General features: G+C 41.7%; 2 protein-coding genes across 5 annotated transcripts in view; both read right to left on the minus strand.

Annotated features, from left to right (window-relative positions):
• Positions 1–245: 245 nt before the first annotated feature.
• misp (mitotic spindle positioning) lies at positions 246–10,750 on the minus strand. 2 transcript variants are annotated; one of them, XM_035414936.1, is made up of 5 exons: positions 10,640–10,750; positions 4,470–6,930; positions 2,877–3,142; positions 2,511–2,549; positions 246–2,324 (listed from the first exon to the last, which is right to left on the minus strand). In XM_035414936.1, exons 2-5 carry the CDS (start codon positions 6,811–6,813, stop codon positions 2,235–2,237), a joined length of 2,739 nt encoding a protein of 912 aa, XP_035270827.1. In that variant the 5' UTR covers positions 6,814–6,930; positions 10,640–10,750; the 3' UTR covers positions 246–2,234. The 2 variants fall into 2 exon arrangements, with proteins under 2 accessions (XP_035270827.1, XP_035270828.1); XM_035414937.1 differs by lacking the exon at positions 10,640–10,750 and adding an exon at positions 9,617–9,864.
• Positions 10,751–13,273: 2,523 nt separating this feature from the next.
• palm1a (paralemmin 1a) overlaps positions 13,274–24,375 on the minus strand; it is a 33,533-nt gene continuing 22,431 nt past the window's right edge. Inside the window, exons 5-9 of one of the 3 annotated variants that reach the window (XM_035413528.1) lie at positions 23,535–23,643; positions 22,497–22,518; positions 21,949–22,014; positions 19,372–19,503; positions 13,274–18,005 (exon numbers count right to left, since the gene is read on the minus strand). In XM_035413528.1, coding sequence (XP_035269419.1) covers positions 17,485–18,005; positions 19,372–19,503; positions 21,949–22,014; positions 22,497–22,518; positions 23,535–23,643 — 850 coding nt within the window. In that variant the 3' untranslated portion in view covers positions 13,274–17,484. The remainder of the gene's footprint in view (positions 18,006–19,371; positions 19,504–21,948; positions 22,015–22,496; positions 22,519–23,534; positions 23,644–24,375) is intronic. The other 2 variants (XM_035413529.1, XM_035413531.1) reach the window with 2 other exon arrangements.

Raw genomic sequence — 24,375 nt, forward strand, 5'->3', positions numbered from 1 at the left:
ACCCTGGGGTACCTGAAGTATCTTAGAACAGTTTGCAGTTAGCACAAGAATCACAGCTAACAAAACAGATCATGGAGTTGTATCTGCAATTAATTCAATGAGTGATGTCCATATTGGTGATTAGCAAAGCACATCCTTATTGGGATTGAGTATTATACCATATTTAAGGTTTTTTAATGGATTTATTTGTTCTATGTACAGCATATTACAAAAAAAATGTAACAACACAATCAGAAACTACAGGATCAAGGAGTCTGATGAATTTATTATTATTTTTCAATCACAATTCAGAATTGCAATTAGCTTTATATAATCAGATACATATTTATTATACAAAACTCAACTTACAAGACACAAATATTAATCTTAACTTATACACTCCATAATGTACCTTGTGAAACTTAGTATAGCATAATAGAGCTTTGAATTATGCCATGCATGGTTTTCTCCAGACAATAGCTGATTTTAATGCTGAGCATGATCAAAACAAGAACAAAGGCCACTCATGAAATCCAGCCAGAATGGTTCCCTTTGCTGGTGGTTGTGGGTGATCAGAAATGCATCTGATCCTCATTAGAAAAAAATGTCAATTTCCTATGCATTTAATATCACCACCTTGCTGAATTATTAGCTATAGAATGGGAATTATATGGTTATGTGTTATATGGTTTGTTAAAACTTCTTTGGGTTGGTATTTCTTTTTTTAGAATTATGAGCTATACACACAATGAACCATGCCTCTGAAATGATGACAATCAGCACCTAATTAAACTTTCTTTAGTTGCCTCCACTACATGACCCCCTTAGGTAATATGTATATTCATTTCATGTTTTTCCTAGTTGTACTCAAATATGAATTTCCTAGATTCACTATCATAATACTGCTTATTTGATTATTAAAAGTATTACAAGCAGCAGAAGACATTTTACATGAACTATATATTATTGTATAAATTAATTTATCTTTACTGAAGGCGTTCAGCTTTCAATCTATTAAAGTCATGTTTACAGACCAATACAAAAGCGATATTTATTGTCATCCTAAAGTAAGAAAGACTGATCTGACAGTCAAATAAAACTTTTAAAAACTATTTCCATACCATGTTTAAAAAAAGGACTTGTTTCATAACCCAAGTACATGCATGGAAGGACTAATGTACTTCATCACAATTATATATACTTATTGTGTACTGGCCAAGCACAATTGCAGATATATTCTCTGGCCAGTGTTTTGAATAGACCTGTCCCATTTATTGAGGCCAAACGAAACACAGTGCAAATCGTGTCAATTTATGGGAAAATTGTCTCTAGTATGTAGTTAAAAGGCAGACATCTTAGCACTTTGCTAGCTATTCCTATTCAAGTCTATTGTGAAGACAAGAAGAGAATGCATTATGTTACATACTGGGAACATACTTCCAGCATCTTGTGGAATTAATTTAACGTAATTAATTTAATTCATTTAGAAATAAGGGGTGACTTTACAATGTTTTCTAATGCTCGTGCTATAAATAGCTCTGGAGGCAGTTTCTCTTCCAGTAATACAGGAAATGTATTGTGATGACACAAACTGAGCAAATAAAAAAATTAAAAAAACTGATATATGCTGATATGTTTTTTTGTTTGTTTGCTTTTTGTATCACTGCACTTTAGACACTATACCCATCAGAAAATCCAATGCATTCTAAGCAGACACTGTACTCTTCTTTGATTATAGGATGTTCAACATTCATTATGAATTTTCCAGTGGACAGTTATTTATGCTTTTTTCTGCTTCAATGGTCATCCATTTTTCCACCCTCACTCTCTCACTCCTTCTCTGCTTACTCTCCCATTTCTCCTTGGAAAAAGAAAGTGCCCCCCAGTCATGTGCAGATAGAGTCAAGGATACTCAGGAGAGTGAATTCATTGGCCAGCACAGAAATCGGGAGAAACGGGGGGACTGCTGACTTTGGGGCTTTGCATGACAACTCAAGTGATAATTATCCACCATAATCAGATGGATTTTCAGCTGAGTTGAGCATCTTTGGACGGGGTTGGTCTCATGGGAAAGCCGGCCTATTAGTCCAGCCAGACCAGAAAGATATGGAGGATGATGTTTGGTTTGACTCCTGGGATGAGTAGGGAAGAAAATCTTCTTGTATATTGAGAGCAGGCCGTTGAAGACAAGCAAGGTACCTTCCTCTCCTTCTTTCTCCTCACTCTCTCCCAGTAACTGCCAGCGGTTGGTGGACTCAGTTGATGTCCTCGTTGGTGTACATTCCCGCTTCCCAGCGGAGAGCCCTCGTGTTTTTGTGCCTGGTGACTCGTGTGGCTTCCAGGACCTGCAATGGAACAAACAAAAACCTCTCAAAATCAGATGCCAGTTGTAGAATCCAGAAACAGCATTACAGGCTTGAACTCTGCAGGCTGTCATGTGATGGATATTATGGCAAGAACGGCAATTAGCATTTCCAAAGCAGTTACTGTCCGTAAGTGTACTTTAGCAAAGAGAAAATGAGCCCTCTTACCTCATTATTCACATCATCAGTTGGCTGGATCCCAGCATACTACAAAAAGGATATGAGAAATGCTCAGTGAATTCATCTTCTAACACTTAACACTTAGGATGATATATATTTAACAAACTAAAGCCTCCACAGTATAAGCCATAGCAGGAACAGTTACTCTCTGAAAACATTTTGGTCACAAGAGACATGTTCAGTTATATTCATTGAGACAATTTCTGTGCTCATCTGTGTGAATAACGCAGCATAACACATGTAATGCACTGGAATTACATTTTAAAAACAGCACCTGAAACTGCATGTCAGAGACATGCCTAAAAGGCTTCGAGCAGGATAAGACCATTTGCAACCCCATTCCTTGTCACTCACGGAGCTCTCCTCCAGCTTTAGCTTGATCCGTCTTTCCTCAAAGTCCTCCAGCAGGGTCTCTGTAAGGCCCTTCTGTGTGCCAATGCCCCCGACCTCCACCCCTGCACTCTGTGGTGTTAGGGGCGGCACTCTGGGAAGAGCTGGGGGGCCCTGTCGGTGGCCACCCCAAGGCTGGGGTGTCATTATAGACACGGAGGGCAAACGCGTAGTCAGGTGCACAGAGGGGGAGGACGGGAGAGAAGCAAAGCCCTTTATTTGAATTTTGTCTGGAAAATAAACAAAAAGTTATGAAATAATGCTATTACATTGAATATGAAAGTCAACACATAAATGGACACATAAATGTTTCAATCCATTCTTAACAAATAGCAGAATATGGGACAAATGGATAAACACACAGTAAGTAGGGAAAGGAAAAAATAATCATTATACATAGTATATCTTTTAGCAGTTAATACTAAATATCCATTTATGGGTTAATTGTCCAGTCAAAATAGTGAACAATCCTCCGTTTTTTTCAGAATGAACATCCTACTCAAACGAACTTTTACTGATACAATACTCTCAATAAGACTACTCTGCCTCTGCCCATGTTCTGTCACAGAATGAAGTCACATGATGGAAAGTGCAGTACACCGTTCTACCACCAGGCGGTCCACTTTCTCCATAACAATCCACCCACTAAATGGGAGTTGAATAAGCTATTTGCTGCTTTTGCTTTAACGTACATTAACCTTCTCATTCACTAGGTTTCACTTCACCGTTTTACTGCAAAGGAAAATCCTTTCTTTCAATAATTAACAGCAATATAGCAGAGGTCCTTCTTTAGCCTGTACCACATGGCCAAAGTTCAGACACTAATAAAAATTTAGTTGTTTCATCCAGTCTCTGAATTGTTATGAGCAAGCACATGTTGAGTGATTATGATCTCAGGTATTTATACTTGAGAAGATAATGAGAACATTGTATGTAATCTTTATTCTGGCATTTATAACCAAAACTAGAAGTAGCAATGTCCCAAACCTGGTCCAGGCCATACAAAGAGCATTGTTTTTTATTTTAGTGGTGTTTCTGGTTAGGTGTTTATTGAGCCATTGATTACATACTTATAGTTACACACTGAACATTTGACAAGTATCTCCTGTTCTTTTATGTAGCTTTTGAATGATTTTCTGCAAGATACTTGTTTTAGCCACTTTAAACACAGGCCCGTGTAGACAGAAGCATATATCAAGAGCAATTAGTACCCCAATGGCACCTAGGATAAATAATTTAACAAATCATTACTTTAAATTGAGACAAAATCAGCCCCATGAACAAATAAAAATATTGTATAAACATCAAATCTTCACATCATATTTTACTAAATGTGTATGTCAGATAAGAATACCAACGTCAAACTGAGAATGACATTCCATAAAAGTCAGGGCCAGTACAGACCATATACTATACTATACCTCCATAACCAGAAACTAAATGACATGAAGCCATTTTCCATTTTACCTATGACCTACAAGATATTACAGTGTAAAAGTCTAGTTAACTCAAGCACATTGACACATGGGTATCAAATTGAGTATTAAAGCCTCCTACCTGAAGTGAGAATAGGGCTGGTTAATTTACTCTCTTTGCTGTCAACAGTGTCTGTGCTCCAGGGGGAAGACAGACTGGAACCACTTTTGGCTACCCATTCCTCAGGGAGCACAGTGGGGAGAGGCTTTTCCTGTCTCACGTCCTCTTCCTTCGAGCACTGCCGAGATGTTCCGCCTTCATCGCCATGTTGCAAGGGACTTGAGTCCATTGTAGTGGAAGCTGTCTCCAAGCTGTCAAGGCCACCGTTCAAGGACAGGGAAAGGCCTCCTGATTCACGCAGCTTTCGATGCTCCTCCTCTCGCTTCAAGTCCCACTCAATCTCTTTTCGGATGGCATCTGGAGTATCCACCCTCCGGGGCCTCATGTTGAACTGCTCAGAGAGACCATGCCAGGGTAGGGTGGGCTTATCGACAATGGCCAGTCCCTGCAATGGCGATGTACTGTGTGTGTCACAGGAGGGAGATGAGGTGTCTGTGAAAGAGGAAAGACCTTTTGCTGAGGCCGATCCTTTGTTTTCCTTGATCAATGGTGAATAATTAAATAAGGTGCTCTTGGAAGAGGTGTATCTCTCACCGACTGTGTCTGCAGGGATAGACTGGGGTAAGGCTTGTGTTGTGCTATGACCCCTCTTCCGGCTGGCAGGACTTTGCAATGAATATTCAGGACTAGTGAACCACAGAGCAGCTTCATCAGGGTGTCGGTGAGGACAACAAGGGGAAAGTATGTCAGTCTCTGGGCTCTTGGTCCTCACAACTGACATAAAGGGCTCTGGAGACTTTCTATCCTCTTCAACACCTGGCCTGACCTGTTTGGCATCCACTAAGTTCCTAGTGTGGCTCGTCTTAGTTGGTGTGACTGGAATCTGGTCCTCTTGTAGCTCAAAGACTCTCTTTCTCTCCCCAAGCTCCTGGGCTGTTCCACGGTCATATAAACCTGGGACCTTCCCTTGGTGTTGAAGATCCTCTTCTCTTCGACTGTCTTGCTCAATCTCTCGTTGTATCAGGAAGCTCACCCGGTTTTTTTCCCTAGCTTTTATGGGTGTCAGGGTCGGGCTTGCCTGAGAGAGCAAAGGCTTAGTCTTAATCTCCACCATCTCCTTTACATCAGTTCGCTTGATTCCTCGTTCACGCCGGAGGCTCTCCTCCCTTTCTTGGGCGATGCGAATCTCTCGCTCAATGGGTGTCTCTCCCTTACTTGCGGACGAGGGCACATCTGCACTTTCAACTCTCAAAACTTCATTAGAGACACTGCCATCATAAGCATACCCACCATTTGGGTCTAGTGACAGATCCTCCAATCCAGAGTCTAGGTCATCAACGCTGCTCTGCATCTTGATGCCTCTCTCTTCAAGGACAGACACAGTCACCATTTCGCTGGTGAACACTGGGTTGTTGTCTGGGTTAGACTTTGGGCTTAGGCTCAACTGTTCCTCCGGGAGACCATCCTTATAAGCATTCCCTGATGTGACCATAACCTCTGGTGGTGAAGGCTTTTCCTGGTGTTCAGGAAATTGCAGGATCTGCTGGGGACTTTGCAGGAAGGGGTTGCGCTTGGATTGTTCCATCATCACAAACTGCTGTCGTGCTGTGCTGAAGCTGATCTGCTCAGTGTCTACGGTGCCTGGCTCCACCCCAGTCTGCTGCACCTCCACTGTGACTGGGCTGAAGCTCAGGCTCAAGCCCTCCAGCAGCCTTTGAGGGGAGTAACTGAGGCCCAAGCTCTCCAGTACACTCCACTGCTCTTTAAAGGCAGGTTTGATCTTGGGGGCCTGGCTGCGGATGATCTCCATTCTCTCTTTAATCTCTCCCTGCTCCTCTGTGTCCTCTATATCCTCAACCCTGTAGCGGGAATCGCCGTTAACCTCCTCAAATAACTTCTCCGGCTTCCTCTCCTCCACATACGCCCGCAGTTTGAAGCCATTTTCCTCTTTCAGAACTGCTAGCTTGGCCTCTCTATCTGGGGATGACATCCAAGCCTCAGTCTTCTCCACCTCATGACTCCTTTCCTCAAAGGAGTAGAAGCCACAGTGGGATCCTGAACTGCTGGGGCTGCTGGGACAGCTGGGGCTGCTGGGATGCCAGTCCCCACTGACACTGCTTTCATCAGAGACTGAGACCTGTCTGGCCTGCACCACCACATCTCGCGGACTGTCCCCCTCATTAGACGTCACTGTTACGGAGGGCTGGGAATGCATTACGGTGATGCTGTCATAGCTGAAATCACTTGCTTCCAAGGTCTCTGAGTCAGTCTGCTTTGTACTGGGGCTCAGTAGTGTCCTAAGGTCTTTCATCTCCAATTTGGGAGAAAAGGGCTGCATTACCCACTTCTTGGGTGTGCTCTCCATTGGTGCAGACAAAGGAGCTTGTGCAATTGTTTGGTCAGAATGGATCAGAACTCGATCATCTTCCTGGGTCAATGGCAATGCACAATGTAGGTTGTCCGATGTAAGGTCTGACTGTTTCTATAACCACCAAAAGAAAAAAGTATATAAGAAACATAATCAAATATTTAGACAAAAGCAAATCACAGGAATACATTTTCTATAGGGACCCCAATGTCTAGATGGCAAACTTTGCAACATTGCATCGTTTCACAAAATGTAAAACAGTTAGCAAACAAAACTTTTCCATTGGGATCAAAAAGTTTGTTGCTTAATACCACAAAACACACTAATGCAATATAATTGTTGGCAATGAAATCAAAAGCAGAAGTAGTTGTTTGTAACAGCCTGCCAGTAAAAATCAGTTTGCAGTAAAACATGATGTAAATTAAGTATATAAGCCAGAAATATATCTGAGGAAGGAAAAATTAAATTGTTTCAAATAATGCATGTCACATTTATGAATTCTAGGAAATATTTTAACTACCTTATGAAAAGGCTGGTATGAGAAACCTGTAAGATTTATTTTACAGAGTCATCGTGATCAGTTTCAGTTCATGCTCAGCTCCTTTGACCTCAAGGAAAATAAATGTCTCAAGAGGAAAAATAAAAACTTTATGGTCTTACAATAAACATTCTTGCTTGGGATCATCAGAAGTGAGTGAAATGGGGGAAATAGCCTGCATTACTGCAAATCAACAAAAAGGCCAGTCAGCCAGAGCCTCCTCTGATCAGAACAAATCAGGGCCCGAGGCATCAAAAATGTTTCCTTCAAGCTCAGTGGTAATTACATGGCATCACATTGACCTTTAATAATGGAAACATTTGTCCTAAAGCAAGCAAGCACAGAGACTGGGTAAATCATAAGACCCAATATTATTTGCTCTTTCCTCTGGCATGGAACCACCCAAGGGCTGTACGTTAATTCCTTCTCAACTGAGATTCAGACAACGGTCTCTGGTTCTGCAGCCAATTGCCATACGGTTCTGGCCGGGAGCAAAGCCTTATTGTACTTCCTGTGATGCTGTGCTTTTAAGAATAAAGAAATAGGCACATAAAAGATGCCTGGAACAGTGCATAGACTGAAACACTCAAAAAAAGCAATAGAATTTCTCATGCTTTTCCCATTTTCTCTCTATGACCAAGTTTTGGTAAAGGCTGCAGTTCTGTACTGCATGTCTTTTCATCTTGCCAGCAGAAGTTTAGCTAATTCTGATAAATGTAAAAATTAAATTGGTCCAGTCTAATTATCAAAAATATTTTCAGAATTGTTTCAGTGAATGAAACATACTTTTCAAAATATATACAAGCTTGGTGAAGAACAGGCTTATATCCAAACTGAAAGGACAATTTTGAGCAATGGCACTCTATCTATCATCAATTTTGGTTGAGAATTTACGGGTTTGTTTTTCTGGAAGATAATTTTGGTGGTGTTTCGAGGTGGAATTCGTAAGGCAGTAACACGTTAATGAGAGGGATTCCTGGAGAATCCAGGGGAGTGACAGAGGAATGTGTGCTCTTAAATTACACAGAATGGGGAGAGCGCTGACACAAACAGGGGATGTTGGATTTAACCAGCAGCAGACCAGAAAGAAGGCTCCTCCTCCTAATGAAGCAGCTTCACAAAAAGTATTCCAGGACTGACATTATTCTCCTCAAACACCTGGGTGGGGTTTGGTTTAAAACCTTTTAAAAATGTATTTTAATAACAATATCTTTGAGTGTATGAGCTTGAACCAAATCATCTGTATAACTTTGTAAAAAAAAAAAAAAGAAATATAAAAAAGTGGCCCTTTTGTTTCTGAAGTGTTTCTTAATGCAAGGGATGAAAAGTTTGCTAAGCAGCTTAGAAATAAATGATAAAATTCAAATTTGCATATTAAAGCACTGGTTTCTAAAATAGTTCCACTATAATTGACCCATCACCATGAAACAGGCCTATATGATGTATAATGGAGGAAGGATAATATATAAACTATATAGAGCACACATAAACCTGGAACTTATGAAAATTTCTGACACCTTTGAAATCCACAAATCCTCTGGGAAACTGGACTGACACCCGGACTGACCTGAGTGTAACAGATTGTGATTAGGTCTTATGCAACAATATTAATTTAAAGTGTTGATTCCCATGTCTCATACCATTTACAGCATATAATTAGAATAATAGTGATAAGTATGGCATGTCCATTAAAACCTGTACCAGTCCAAAAGCCCAGATATTGCCACCAGCACTTCACTGTACATTGCCCTCTGTATCACATCAGTCATCACAATGAGCCTTTTGGCAATGGACCCACAAGCATTCACATCACTGGGTCACCTCAATCTACTTCAGAGTTGCTGATAGACAAGGTGCACAACTCAACCGATACCACTTGCTTAGCGAGCTGGTGCAGTAAATATACTAATGTTCAGGAAAGAGAAGATTCAGAGAAGCAATCTACGACATTGAGAGGAACTATACAATTGGAGAAATTGAAAGGGAGATAAGATTTGATTAGTTTTTAAAGCATTGCTATGAGCTGCTTTTTAGATGTATTGTTATTCTTTTGCTGATGGCTCACATAGGCCTTTTGGCCTTAAAGAATTTATTACAAACATATCAGAATGTTTTATACAATAATCCAGAATATTCTGAGACCATGCAACATATCGGAACTGTAATAACAAAAGCCAAACACCTACACTAAAGAACAGCTTGCAGCTCACAGAACGTCCTCAGATGCAGTTTCATCAGGGAGCTTCCACTACATGAACTCACCTTACAAATGACTGGCGGAAAAGACCGCTCGTACGCAAAGGTATTAGCGGCCACTGATAAAAAACAGAAATCATTTTTCGACCTGGGTAATAGATAGAGTACTGAGTAGAGCAGTGAGAGATGGGAACATTGATCTGAGAGACTGCACTGAAAATAAACATATAAGGTAGGGTTAAACGCACAAAAGTCAGTCCGTAGTGTCCCCCCCGCTGATGGCGGCAGTGTCCAGGTGCCCTCTAAGAGCTTGTTACTGTGTTACTGTGAGAGCATACTCTCCATCTCAGAGCGTGCGTGCACTCATGCGTTTCACATTGGACTGCGCACTCCAGATAAGCACTCTTCAGCACTCATTCCTGGAACTGCCGGCCTTGGCCCATGCTCATTGGCTGAGCTCAGGACCGAGGGGAGTCACTGAGTAGCAGGAGATACAGCCACACGGCTCACTTATGAACCGTCTCCACCCCAGAGCAAAACTCTGGTAGATAAATGGAGTACTGGGAATCTAGACCGTAGTGTGCCACCGCTCACTTTTAACTCTAAGGAACGGGAAATTAAAGTGTTTGTTTAAATCTAATTAGCGATTGAAAATTCGCTTCAAAGTCAAACCTGAACATGTTGAGTTGCCAATAAAAAATACCCCAATTTAAATGATATGATAGCACATGAAATTAAGTAATAGTGATAAATGGCAATAAGACCCTGACACAGCCTAATTTCCCTTAAATTCAGACAGGAAGAAAAGTTCTACAGTGAGGTAACCAAAGACACATCAGGTACATCTACAAACTGACAAAGAGGCATATTGGTAAATGTACAAGATTATGAACTTGGAGATATTTACTGCCTAAATAATTCTCCATGTGACACACTTTCTACTAAACACACTCTCTACTAAATTCCAACTGTCATATTTACCACTTCAACTATTAGAATTAACTTAGTAAGTAACTTAGCAGTGAGGCAGGTATGCCAAAAAAATAAGACAGTAATTTGTCAGTTCAATATTAAATGGAAAATCCTTACCTTGGTTTATGCATATATATTATCAGTAGTGAGAGAATGTGTTTTCCCTCTTGTCAGTGAGTGTGCATTTCTGTCTGCCTGTCCCATCAGCCCTCAGTACTTTGCCTTTCTTGCAGGCAAAGTTCAGTATATATCATGCCAAACACAAGTACCACACCCTCCCACTAGAGAGGGAAAGAGAGCTAGAATGATAGACTTTAAAAACAACCGAGGAAGACAAAAGCGATATCCACGGATCCTCTATCAAGAGAATGCCAGGAAAGGCTATAGACGATTAGATAAGGTTATACTTTTTTAAACGAGTCCTCTAAAACATGTTGTGAAAGAAAACAAAGCTTGAGCTGCTTTCATGGAAACATTTCATTGGTCTTACTCCCACCTCAAAATGGCCAATTTGTTAAGGAGTCCTCCCTTTGCAGAGTCACCTGAATCTCTGTTTATGATTCCTCTAACAGTGCACACTGTACTGTATGTGTTCCAGACTGTACAATTTTAGCCCTACACTGTACAGGTGAGGACCCTGGTTTTAATACATTCACTTAAAAAATGTATCATACAATATCATTAATATTTATCCCTTAACTTTGCTTATGCTAAGAGCAAACATCCTAGGTAATGTATTGGATTATTGGATTGTACCATTGTTGTCTACCTCTCGGATGGAAATACACAGAAGTGAATCACTCTGGAAGGGTCATGCATAAATATTTCGGAATAGCTAGAATCAGCAGGTTCATTTTGATCTTGTGAATGAATTGCACTGCTCATGCATCAGTTGCCCTTTCTTGCTAAAGTACTGACACTAGGAAGAATTTTACTGCCCTCTAGTGCCAGAGAAAAAAGGCTGTGTCTGTAAGGCCTTTGATTTGTTTTTAAAAAGTGATTCCACTTGGGGGAGGTGGATTGGGGGGACTAGAGCTCATTTTGCTGAATGTAAAATTAATAACTTTAAAACTTTTCACAAATTCAGCACAGAAAGCAAAGATTAAACCAATCTGTGTAATTCTTGTCACTTAAATGGTATTCACCGTGGTTGCGCAAAGACTGTTGCCGTCTTGTGGATCAATTAGCTGCTGGTGTATTGTCAGCAGTGTGTGAACTTGGGCAACCTAAAGTCTGGAGACAGGGGTAATCTTCATGCTGTGAGCACATTATCAGCATTTATCACATTATCATCAAGTTAAAAGAAGAAATAAATTTGAAGACCCTCTGGATTTGATTTTGGGAATGGAAGGATGCTAGTAGGTCTCTCTTACCTTGGGCTCATGCTCCATGCTGTTACACAGGACTTGCCATGGTGGTGTGTACTTGAACATCCTGTGACTGGACTGTGTGTTTGTGTGTGTACACGTTATGCAGGTCAGTTTATGTTGTGCAAGCTTGTATGCTGCAGGTTCCAAGGTGAGATGCAGGGTCCCATCAATTGCAACCAGGTGTGATCATTCTGAAAGTTAGAAGACCAAGCAAAAGAAAGTGAAGAAAACATTACTATGGGACAACTCGTACACCTCCTTGTTATATGTGTGCATGTTTGCATTTATATATACATATGATATTATACTTCTATATTTCATTTAAATGAACACCATTATATTCTTAAATTTCCCCCTCTGTACTCCAGGTGCTTGAACAATCATATTAATACCACTACTAGCATTAGCCAGCACACGTACACTGACATAATGCATGCTCACAGCCTATCTTCATTTTAAATTACTGAGAAATTGAGCTTTGATGATGTTTCCTTGGGAATTTGACATAACCAAAATGCAAAAACAGAAGAACTTGAATTAACACACTCCAAGACTCACCTCATAGTCAGTGACACCCCCGTCAAACTCAGGTTTTGGCGTCTGTGTTCTTTGGTGTCTGTGCGTTCTACATTCCGCCCCGTCTTTCCAAACACAGGGGTAGGTCAGCCCGAGTCCCAGTGTTCCAGGCCTTGCACCGGGGCTGGGGAGTCGATGACTGCATTGGACCTGGATGCCCCGGTATAGCTCCTCCCTTTTGGTCCTATCTGAGCGTATCAACCCCGCTCCCCTCTCCCCTGTCCATCAAACCTAACAGCCCGGGAGGTATAAAGGGCCTCTATGGGGTCTCGGCAGACAATGCCTGGGTGGCGTGACCGGTTCGCTGTTTTTTTTCCCCCGGCCACTGCCGCGTGTGTGCTGAGGGCAGTGGAATTGCGGTGGAATGCTGCTGACCGTCAGCAAGCTCCCCACAAAAGCATACAATTCCCCTTGCTCCTGCCCCTCCGCCTCACCCAAAAAAAAGTGACCGAGCATCCGGCCTTGTTTTGCTGTTGACGTTAATGCTTGTCCAAACTACAACTGGGCCTAAAAAGCTGCGCGTTCAGGTGGGGGAACGTAGCCAAGCCCTACAGGTAGCTCCCACGCGGGAGAGCAAAAGGCCCCTCCTTTCTGTGATGGGGCGGGGCAGCAGCCTAACTGCGACTGGCTCCAGGGGGAGAAAGAGTAGACACGCTGACACCTCTGCTCACCTCTGAGTGTTTTCTCCAGGAGCCTTTGGGTAGCGCCTGCAGACAAGCCCCAGAGGTGACACAGCTCATTTCCACATTTTTCAAAGGAAGTAAACAGAGGGGGTTGGGGGAAGAAGGAGATACGACATTGTTTTGGTGCACATCACATTTTATTTTTCATCTCAAACACTTTCTACATCACTTTCCAGTCAGAAGAGAGAAAACCTTCACAACTAACAGAGCAATAGGACCAGCAGCAGTGGCACTGTGCCACTGCTCAACTTTCACCAAGCAGTGACTGAAAGAGGGAGAATGGAGGACTCCACTACAGTAAGAGAAGGAGACATTTTTTTCCACAAGAACAGTTATTTGTATAGATATATACTTATAATATAAAAAGCATGCACATTTACAAAAGAGGCCTGGCCTGAACCAGACCACAAGGCATTGGGGGTGTGTAACACATCAGAACTGGAATGTTAGTACAGAGTGGGCGTTGTAGAGTGGAGGTCTGAGGTAACTATGGCGATGACAGTGCAATGGGTGGCAGCGAACACCAGATCGGCAGCCAGACCAGCTCCACCATGGCTACACCAATCCCAACGCTGATGGAGAACCCTACTGCCTCTTGAGCAGAATGGCTCATTAATATGCGAGTTAGAACACTTGATTTACTGCACCACAGCTATCACAGCTACTGCTATCCTACTTTCGCTCTCCCCCGAGTAAAGCCATCGCAGCCATGACGACTACGACAGTAACTCCATGCTCCAGCATATTAAATGGACCACACTAAGTACAGTTTAATGTTCGGGACAAAGTTGTGTCATTGGGCTCTGGGTTAAAGGGCACACGTAATTCCATGAAGCACCCTTTCACACTCCACACTCCAAGTTCTGCACTGATGAAAATTTGCTCTTTAAAGGCATAATTTGTCAAGCATTTTGTCCAGATCTGTTATGTTTCTGATGGTTCCCCATGCTTAGTTAATGGAGTTGACTTGCTTTCATTATATGATAGAAGCTTCACAAAAATAATATCTCAGATCTGAGTTTCTGGAAGTTTCTGGAAGGTAGGACAGCAGAGCTGCAAACAAGAGGCATTCCAGTTCCTAACCAAGGGATCTCAATCTCTGATTATCTCAATCAGTTAGCACCCCAATGAGAACAAACAGCAAAGTCCTCAGAAAGATGACAATTCCAGTTCTATGCTTTCTGCAGAATATGCATTTGACCAGCATACTTTCAGTTCCTCGTCTGACAACGGGTCGTTAAGCAAAAAGAACTTAATTACACGGAGCCAGCAAACCCCACCTGTGCCCACTAACACCAAGAGAAATGGGATTAATACAAGTCCTGTCAATGCAAATGTGGAACTATGCCACATTTTAGAAAGTCAAATATTTATTTTACTTAGCTTGCTTATGATACATGTATACAGTACTGTTAGTTTTATTTGAAAATGATAATTCACAGAAGCTGAATTTAATGACACGTGTTTATGTACAGTACAGCATGGAAAAGGTGGTATACTTGTCAAGCAATGCTTAAAACACTGTCCTTGTAACACATACAGTGCATTGTTAACATCAGGGATTTTGAGCGATGTGCGTGTGCCGTATTTTTGTTTTGTATCCACTTTCAGAGATGGAAATGAATGACCAGGCTAGTGACAAAATGAAGAGTGAGCTTGCATGCTTGTAAATTTTTGCATAGGTGTGGATAGAAAAGTGTGGGAATATTACTTAGTAGAACTCAGCAGTCACCAGCAGGGACAGAGGAGAATTAAATCAATACCTCGGGCTGTTGAAGTTAGTGTGTTGGCTGTTCCATGTATATTTCCACACCTTTTGCACATGGCATTGGAAAAAAGGCGTCTGTTTTACACTGACACCAGTCTTAACCAAAGTATTTGGTGTATGATATTGTCAACCATCTTTTTATCACTTCACCCTTACTGTACTTTAATGCACATTAGTTTAATCAAGTTCATCTTGGTAGGCCAAGTGTTTTGAATTGAAATGATCTCATTTCTGAGTTAATACATTATAAATATGTACCTGTCATATGGACAATGAAACAATACACCCTAAGTGCTATTTTCATACTTATCCAAATATGAGCTAAACAATGTTTTAAAAAATTATCTTTTGAAACAGACTCTACCACACACCTGTGATGTCATACAACTGGTTTAAGATTTTAATCCAGACCATCCAGTATTCTGCCAACTTTTCAAACAAAATGTTTATTTTGCTTTTAAGTATGGGCCTTTTGTAACATCAGAGCACCTTGGCCAAACTGAGCTGGTTTTCCCAACAAGTGATTCCGCATCACCTCACCAATAAAACACAGACGGCAATAATCACATGACCTTTCAGCTCAGACAGACATTTTGCTCCTAATTTGCCTCCAGAATAAATGCTAGCTCCTACCACTCATAATGTAGCAAATAAAAAAATAATAGAATGATGAATGAAACATAATCATTCAAAGTTAGCCACACAGCCAAACAGCTACCATGTCCAAAAAAGTTGTAGCAACATGAACACTGAAGCAAAACTGACCACTTGGTAAAAGACTCTTCAGACAACTTTCTGGAATGTGAAGAGATTTCATATCCCTGCTTTTGCTTCAGGTCTTACATGGTCAAAGATACACACCGAAATCCATCATCGACACAGACGCACAGGCAGTTATTCTATGACCCGTTTGTTGTCATTAACATGTGAGGAGGGTACCGAGGCCTTAACAAGGGAACAAAAAGCCTGGCATAGAAGTTCTGAGAAAGTTTAGTTGAGATAGTGTGTCATGACCTTAATGGGGATAGATGGAAAAGTACACACACTCAGTATGTACCCCCTCTTTCATGCATTAGAAAATGCTTCAGTCAACCACACACACGCAGGCACACAACTGTAGCACTAAATAAGATCAGCATCAACAACTCGTAACTTTCCATTGCCATCAAGTTTAACACAAACTGCTTTGAGCTTCAAATTAATCAAAGGCATACTTGACACTGACATATTCTCTCGATTATCTACTTTTAACACAGGCTGTTGATTTTCAAATGCAAAGGCGTCAAGCGCTATCCGGCTATTTTCAACGGATCCTGATTAGTCTGAGAAATCAAGCTGAATGGAGTGAACCAGATGGACATCACTGCTTACACAATGGCATTTATTTCCAGTCTCAGGCTTCAGTATGAAACACCATTCAATTCAGTACTGATATTCAATCACTGTCATTACTATCGTTAATATTGAGATGGGTGGCTATTTCTGATTTGGTTGCAGGAGAATGCGGACAAAAGGACAAATAACTTGTTTTTTTTTTTTTTTGTTCCAGAAAGAAATGTTTGTGTTTGAGAGTCACACGACAGCGTGAGGAGGCCACAAAGCTGTAGATTTCAGAATATTTTACAGTACTAACAGCATGAAAGCCTGTAAAAAGCACTCAGCGCATAGGAGATAGAATCTTTTAAGGTCTCCAATGGCCATTCTGATGACATTAGAGGGAAATCTGTGTCTTAGCACACATAACAAGTAGCTGTTACAAGACACCAAAACACAGTTTCCCATCTGCGACATCCCACTTCAATGATCTTCCCTCTTATGGAGTATGCGTGAAATGTAGTAATTATTGTTCTTTCTTTCTGGAAAACAAAAACCAAACAAATACTCTCACAGCATTATCAGTCATAAATATATCAATGCAGTCACTGAAATTATACATTTTCTTTGTTCCCGCTGGTTAACTTCATTATGACTTTTCTGAAAAATAAAATGTATTAGCATGGTATATAGTGCACTGAATCCAATGTTACAGCACACAGCAACCAGGACTTTTCTCAAAATAAAAGCAAAAAACCCAAAAAAACAAAAACAAAACAAATAAATATATCTTTAAAATACATAATTTATATAGAGAGATATACATAGAGATATATGTGTCCTTCATACGGTAAGATAAGACTATAAAATTTATGACAGTGTATAAGAGATGTCATTTAAAAAAATATTTATTGGACAGCGCTTGAACAACTTAAGCTCTGGGTGGGAGGGTTGTAGTCCCTCTCTGTTGTCAAATCTCAAAGGTAAAAGTGTAATATAGAGGCACCGATCACCTTTGACAGCTTGTTTTAGTGGAGACAATGGTACACTCCAGATGCATAACACAGAGAGAAATAATAAAAAAGGAAAAAAAAACAAAAAAACAAAGATTAAAAATACAAAAATCAAAAGAAACTGGGGAACAACTGCTGCTCAAAAGATACAGAACATTTTTCTTGTAGTCGTTGGTAAGTTCATTTGTTGCTGTTTTTCATTTTTCCTTGAAAAGTCAAGTCCCCGGGGAGCAGGTGATCACATGACGGAGCAGCACTTGCAGGGCTGTTTCTCCTTGGTGTTGAGCTCCGCCGCGCCGCCGTCAGGCTCCCCTTTCTCCCCCGCCCCTTCCTGGGCCTTGATTGGGTCGGCCGCACTGCCGTTGGGAGGGGCCTGGTCGTTCTTGGCCCCCTCTGTGCCCCCTTTGCTCTCCCCGTCTTCGATGACCACCAGCTCGGCCTTCACCGTGCCCTCCAGCCCCAGCACCTTCTTGGTCTCCGCCTCGTCGTCCACGTTCTCGTAGCCCATGAACACCATGGTGACGGGGTGCTCGGCACTCGCATCGCCCACGGCGGCCTGGGCGCCGGCCGGCTTCGCTTCCATGCCCGTGATCTCCTTCTTGGGGGTCTCCGAGGCATTCCCGGCTGCTTTTGGGGTGCCCCCGCCCTCACCTATGGTGACCTCGTCAGCTTTGTGAATGAGCTCTTCCACCTCCGAGGAGCTCAGCAGGTGGACCCCGTTCTCTATGGTGCCGTCGGCTCCACGAACCTCGTGCACAACTGCAGGGGCAAGACAGGTCAAAGAGAGGGTTAACACTGGTGCAGGGGGGTAAGAGGGCAGGAAGCGTGTCTTATAACAGTACGCAGCACAAATATGCTAGTGGGCTCACTGAGGATACGTATAACAGGGGAATCTGTGCAAGCTCACGCTACTCGTGGCTAATGTGCACCATACAGATCACCGCAATACAGTCAAGCCACAAGTGAAGACGAAACAAGCACAGCAGGCAGAGCAAGCGAACGAGGAAAAATGAGAGAGGGTGGGATAAGCCAGGAAAATCCCAGCACTGCACGATACGAGGCTTGCTGTCTGTGACTCATTCATGTGAAGGAGGTGTGCATCATCTGCACTCTCGACTGTGTGTGGGAGCATGTCTGCCATTGGAGCTTCTTTCTTTCTGCACGTACAATGGGAGAAAGGTGGAAGGTGGGAGAAAACAGAATCCGCTCAGAAGCGGCCTGATGCAATCTGGAATTTGGCAGGAATTTAATTGGCATGCGGCATAACTATATTCTCCCCTGTGCATTTCATCAAGGAAGCTACATCTTTTCAAACTTTTTTTCTGAAACCATCTTGTAGAAATGTGCCGACATCACAAGCCTTAGTTTAAAAGAACCTGCTCCATGTTATTCTCCTGAATTATAATAAGGTCCTCACTCATTCAGATGAAACGCAGCAGTGCTCAGTGACACACAGTACAGTATGGCTGTCATTGGGGAGGAAGGGTGGGGTGTGTCGAGAAAGGTCGGCCTTGCTCCGCCTTTCCTGGAAGGCTTCAACGCATTTTGGCTGTGCCCCCCCAGAAAGTGAAAAGAGCAAAGCAGGAGGGGTATTTGAGAGACAAACAGTGGGTCATGCCCGGTACCAGCAGAGAACCTCTCCACACGCTACAGAGTGACAAAGTTACCAACCGCTGCTTGGAAACTAGAGGCTGCTCAGCCTTCTTGTGCTCTTGTTTTCTTATGAGATTAAGTACAACACACAGGGCTGAAGTAAAATTATAGGACGGCCTTCTGTTGGTCACTCTGCTGCAGTACACCAAGCTAATGTACATTGTTCTTTTACTTTAGGAGAAGTGGATGAAAATATTGATTTCAATATCAAAAAATATTACTGTGTAATATAATGTGAAATTTTAAGTTACAATCAGATTTTCAACTTTGATGGCTATTTTACCATTCTACCATGCAGTACATGTATTTGGACGCAATTGTAAGCCCTCTCCTATTACTGTATCCTTCAACTCTGACATAACGAAATGTTAAGGTTTGTAGGAAATATCAAGACACACTTCTCGTAAAGCATTTTATATATTCTGATGTACACACTGCTGGAGTGCTCTTCCACCACAAGCATTGAAGTCACCTTTTTTGTCATCCTCATATACCTTAACCCCTTGGTAAGAGAGGTCTTTGGGCAGCAGTGTGTTGGTGGACAACACTTTTGTCTCGCCTGTGAGTCTGTCCCTTTCAATGGTGATCTCTACTGAGTACATCGCTGGGTGCCAACAAGAGGAGATGTTAGGGGCCTGCAGACATCTCTCTCTCTCTCTCTCTCTCTCTCTCTCTCTCTCACACACACACACACACACATTTTCACATCAATCGACCAGTCACTCTATCAACCAAACAATTCATCACCCTTGGCAATGACGTTGCTATTGAGTGCAAAAAGTACCCCATGGATTATTTCGATTATGAATAAATTATATTTCAAAGTACTTTCCAAATTCTATCTCAACAACAGACAAGTTTTTTTTGGTACAATTAGTCCAATTAGGTTTATTTACACTAATGAGATCCCAAGGGAAGTAGAATGGTGTACTTGTAGGCCATATTATAAAAAGTTATACCACAACACAAGAGTTATACCTGACACTGTATCGTAACACAAACTAGGAGATTTTTAAAAAGAGTTTTCAGATGAATAAATGTAATATATTTCTCCAGTAATCATAGAGAGAAATTTGTCAGGCAGGCAAAAAATTGTGAAATAATTGTCGAATCATGGTTATTTTTAGATGGAAAAGGAGATTTTTTTTAACAGCAAATTTGATCACACATTGCTACCTTTTTTGAGATGTAATTTGCAAATGGTTATATTTGACAAAGTGACACGTGCTATGAGTCTTCAGCTGTCATGGCAACCAGAGAGGGGTTACAAGTAACAGCTAGTTTTTTCAACAGAGTAGAGTAGTGTTGCCATGCCAACAGCAAATTCACAAGAGGAGTTTAGCTATATATGGTGGTCGCTCCAAAGAAATTCTATTGCAGCACACTCAAAATGTAAGCTTGGCCAACTTTGCCCGAACATTTCGATTTGCTACTGTACACACGTGACATTTCACAGACATACATACATACACAACACACATGCATGCAGACAGGTGGCTACAGTAATCTGGACAGAGAGACAGAACAGAAGACAGTGTTAAAATTAGACACAGGACCTTTATACTTGGTTATACATAATTAGACTCATTTATACAGGTGAATAACAGGAAAGCACAAAGACAACAATGCTGCATTGAAACAATGGATCTGAAATGCGTCATTGAACGATGAATACAAATAAACACAATTATGGAAAAAATAGCTTTTGCTCTTTGCTCTTTAAGGCAAAACACTTAATTTCTATTACAACTAAAAGTAAACAAATTAATAAGCTCCTTAATAAGCACCAGAAACAGAACATCCAAAATGAAAAAAAATCTGTCACCTCAGCTCTTCCCTTACGCACATACATACAAACATGCAAACACTCTCTCTCTCCCTCTCTCTCTCTCTCTCTCTCTCTCTCTCTCTCACACACACAAACACATCCTCAGAAAAAGGGCTCAGGGCTTTATAAAACCCCTTCGGTGTAATTGTTTGGCTGGTACTTCCTACAGAACACAATGCAAAACGCCCTCTAATTCAATGTTATTACCATATTGATTCTCATGCAGACTATTTGATTTGAGTTCCAGGGATAATGGCTGTGATGTGATAAAGTTCCACTGAAAAACAAATGCTCTGAATGAAATCAAACACCAATTGCAGTGATGTCAGAAATTCGTAAGGGCCCTTGAGATGGGGTGGGGGTGGGGGCGGGGGCGGGGGCGAACAGCTCAAACGGTAAGATAACAAATTAGTCCCGTTCTCTCTCTGTGCAGCCTTGGTTAGAAAGAGGCCCTTCAGTTTAATTTCTCACGCTTCCTTTAGGAGGGCTGAGCCCCTTCATGGAGGTAAATGTTTGTTTAACAGGAGGAGGAAGAGAAGGCCTAACTCAATATCACTGGGAAAATAGAACAGGGTAGCAATAATGTAGCACTGGGTGCCAATGGTATGACGAGCTAATGAGTTAAAAGGCTACAGTTACTTACTGAAGATACAGGAAATGGCTATTTTACCACTGTCAAATCTAAGTCAGCACTAGCTATATGCTCGGGTCTTAGATGGTGGAGATCAATAACCTCTCTGTCTTTTAGCAGGGACAGTATTGGACTCCACAGCTTTGAGTCTAACCTCAGGAAAGAAGGAATTTGAGAAGAGTAAAATATTGCAAATGCTTCCTATGTCACCATCAAAACCATCTGGCCCATCAAAGGCTTCTTGCCTGTCATGCTGACCTCCATTAAGCCAGCAACCGGGAATCTAAAACTTGGCTACGGTAAGATAAAAAAAAACGCTTTCACTTTCTCACAGCATGCATCACTCACTTGAAACAACAACGCCTGAAACAATCGTAAATTAACCAAGCTAAATTTAGATGACATATTAGCGAACACGTTAAAATCATGGTTTTATTAAAGGCAGATGTGTGATGCAGGCTAAAATCTCTTTGAGAAGCAAATAAATACACAGGGCTAGAGGCAGAAGCAGAAAGAGAGCAATACGCAATGGCAGGTACTGCAATGGTTTTCAGAAATAGCTATTTAGGCTACAGGGTGCAGGCACTCACCTGTCTTCATCATATCTGAGGCACCTCCGGACTTGTCCTGACGAGGGCTGTTGTGAACTTTAACCACTACGAATGGTCAAGGAATTAGGATTTTGGGATGAACAGGAAAGCAGAGAGAGTGACACAGAGACAGAGGGACTAGAACTATGGAAAGCGAAGAGTAGAAAGCACAGAAAAGGCCCCAAGTGCTTCCCATGTACATACATGGGAGCATTGTCACTTACCTGTATTCTGATGGAATACATCACTGCATTTAACATGCTTTGCATCAGAAGAAACAACATTTACGGTGCATTTACATTTGGCCATTTAGGAGTGTCTTCATATCCACAATTGGGAATGAATGAAGTGTCACTGTGATGGGATATATCTATGCATTATTTTAATGATTTCAGAAAATAGAAAAAACTGCCGAAATACTATAATAAAAAATGACCCTGACATAATCATGAGAACTGACTCCAGGTTGACCTGACACCTTGTGATGCACAATAAAACACCGATGTGAAGAAAAGGGGGTGCGGATGAGATCGTACAAAATGTCTTACCTTTCACAGAGGCAGCAGGATTCTGCAAGAGAAGAGACTGAGTGAACACATGTCTACATCCAATGTACTGTGCTATCAAAATGATTGATTTCATGACTGAAAAGCAACATAAAGACATCAGCATGAGCTCAAAATCTCCAGGATGGCCAGAAAATGATAAAAACCTTTAGATCACAATCAAATATGTTCCATCACATTGCCCCCAATTTTCAAGAAATAAAAAGTCTGGCAGAAAAGAAATATAATACAAAAATTCAAGCCTTTGGATAGATCCAAACATCAGCCCTGTCATTTAAATGTGTATAACTGAGCAGCACTGGATAATAAACTTTAATGGAAAGGTTTCAGCATTGCCAGCAGCTCACATACTGACTAAAATACTAATTGTAGTTTGAAGTTCAAAAAGAAGCCTGCTGGTGCAGTCTATTGGGCAACACCCATTTCCTGTTCAGCAGGAGTTTGATTGAGGAATTAAAATATGCTTAAAAGGTTTCAGGAAGAATTTTGAAAATGAGAACAGTACAGAAAAATCATCAGAGGATAGCATGATTAGATCATACCTAATATGACTACAAGTCAATGGTAACTGTTTGACTCGAAAGAGCAGTGAATTGGAAATAGCAAAAGCAGAGGAAAGAGCAATCAAAACCAATGATTAAACATAGAGAGAGGAGCCGTTGCTTCTGGTTGCTATGGAACCCTTTAAAAAAGCACAGCAGAGTGCAGCCATTTCAGACTTCCCCTTTGGCGAAGCCCCCTGTCAACAACAGTTCCAAATTCACTGCCTGTCAGTGCCTGAACCAGATCCTCCAAGGCAATTCAGACTGTCAGTAATAATATTAGTAATCACATAATATCAAGCTGGCAAGTGTGGATGTCAGTGTCCATGCATTAATTGGTAAAAAAAAAAACCACAAGGCATGTGTAAAGAAAGACTGAATCCCATCAGCCCCATCCTCGGTTTTTCCCCCACAAATCTTATTGTGTCTACAACCAGTTGATCTGCTTTGTCCACGACTCCCCGGGGCAGGAACTCACTTTGTTGTCTCCTCTCTTGGCGTCATCCTCCTTGGCTGCATCTGTCAAGTTCTCTTTGGTGGAGGTCGCTGACACACCTGTCTCCAGCTCCTCCAGCTCCTGCTCCAGTCTGAGGCAAAGAGGGAGGGCGTTTTGCTTACAGCAGGTCAGGACATTGGAAAAGCCCCATGCCAAGTCTTACAGGACTGGTCATTTAAACCCCCCTGCCCTGACATTCTAAGCCCAAATAAAGGCCAACTGGGCCATGGACAATCCCGCTTGTCAAAATGAGGGGCTCATACAGAATGCCACAATGACAAGTGAATAAGAAAGAAAATGCTGAGTGTAGCAAGGGAGAGTGGGAAAAAGGACTGTGAAGGAAAGCATCTCCAGAATGTGGACACGTCTCTCCCAAGTTCTGTTCCACTGTTCCTCCCTGTCTTGGCAGTGGCAGTTGTGGGACACACTTATTCACCGGTATGCCAGCTTCTTTTTTTTTTACCCAGGCCAATGCCAACCCACTGCCCAACAGGGCTGCCAGGGAGAAATTTCATCAGGGGATTGGAGTGCCACACTGGCTGGGCAGACAGGGTAGAAGATTGATGCCACTGTTTTGTTGTCAGCAAAAAGAAAACAGTAAAAGTAGTCTTGGCCCATAGAATCTGTTCAAAGCAGCAGAGATTGATGAATCCTCCTATAGATGCCTACAGCTGTCTGCTCTCCTCTTGCCTACAAATTTTTACTGAATCCACGAGACGTGCACATACCAAATTTCCCAGTCGTGGCTGGATTTTTAAGCCATTTCATCACTTTCTCCTTTTACAGTATGTGTTGTGCTGTATAGTTCATAATGTCATATACC

The sequence above is a fragment of the Anguilla anguilla genome, chromosome 4 (genome assembly GCF_013347855.1).
Source record: "Anguilla anguilla isolate fAngAng1 chromosome 4, fAngAng1.pri, whole genome shotgun sequence".
Classification (NCBI taxonomy): domain Eukaryota; kingdom Metazoa; phylum Chordata; class Actinopteri; order Anguilliformes; family Anguillidae; genus Anguilla; species Anguilla anguilla.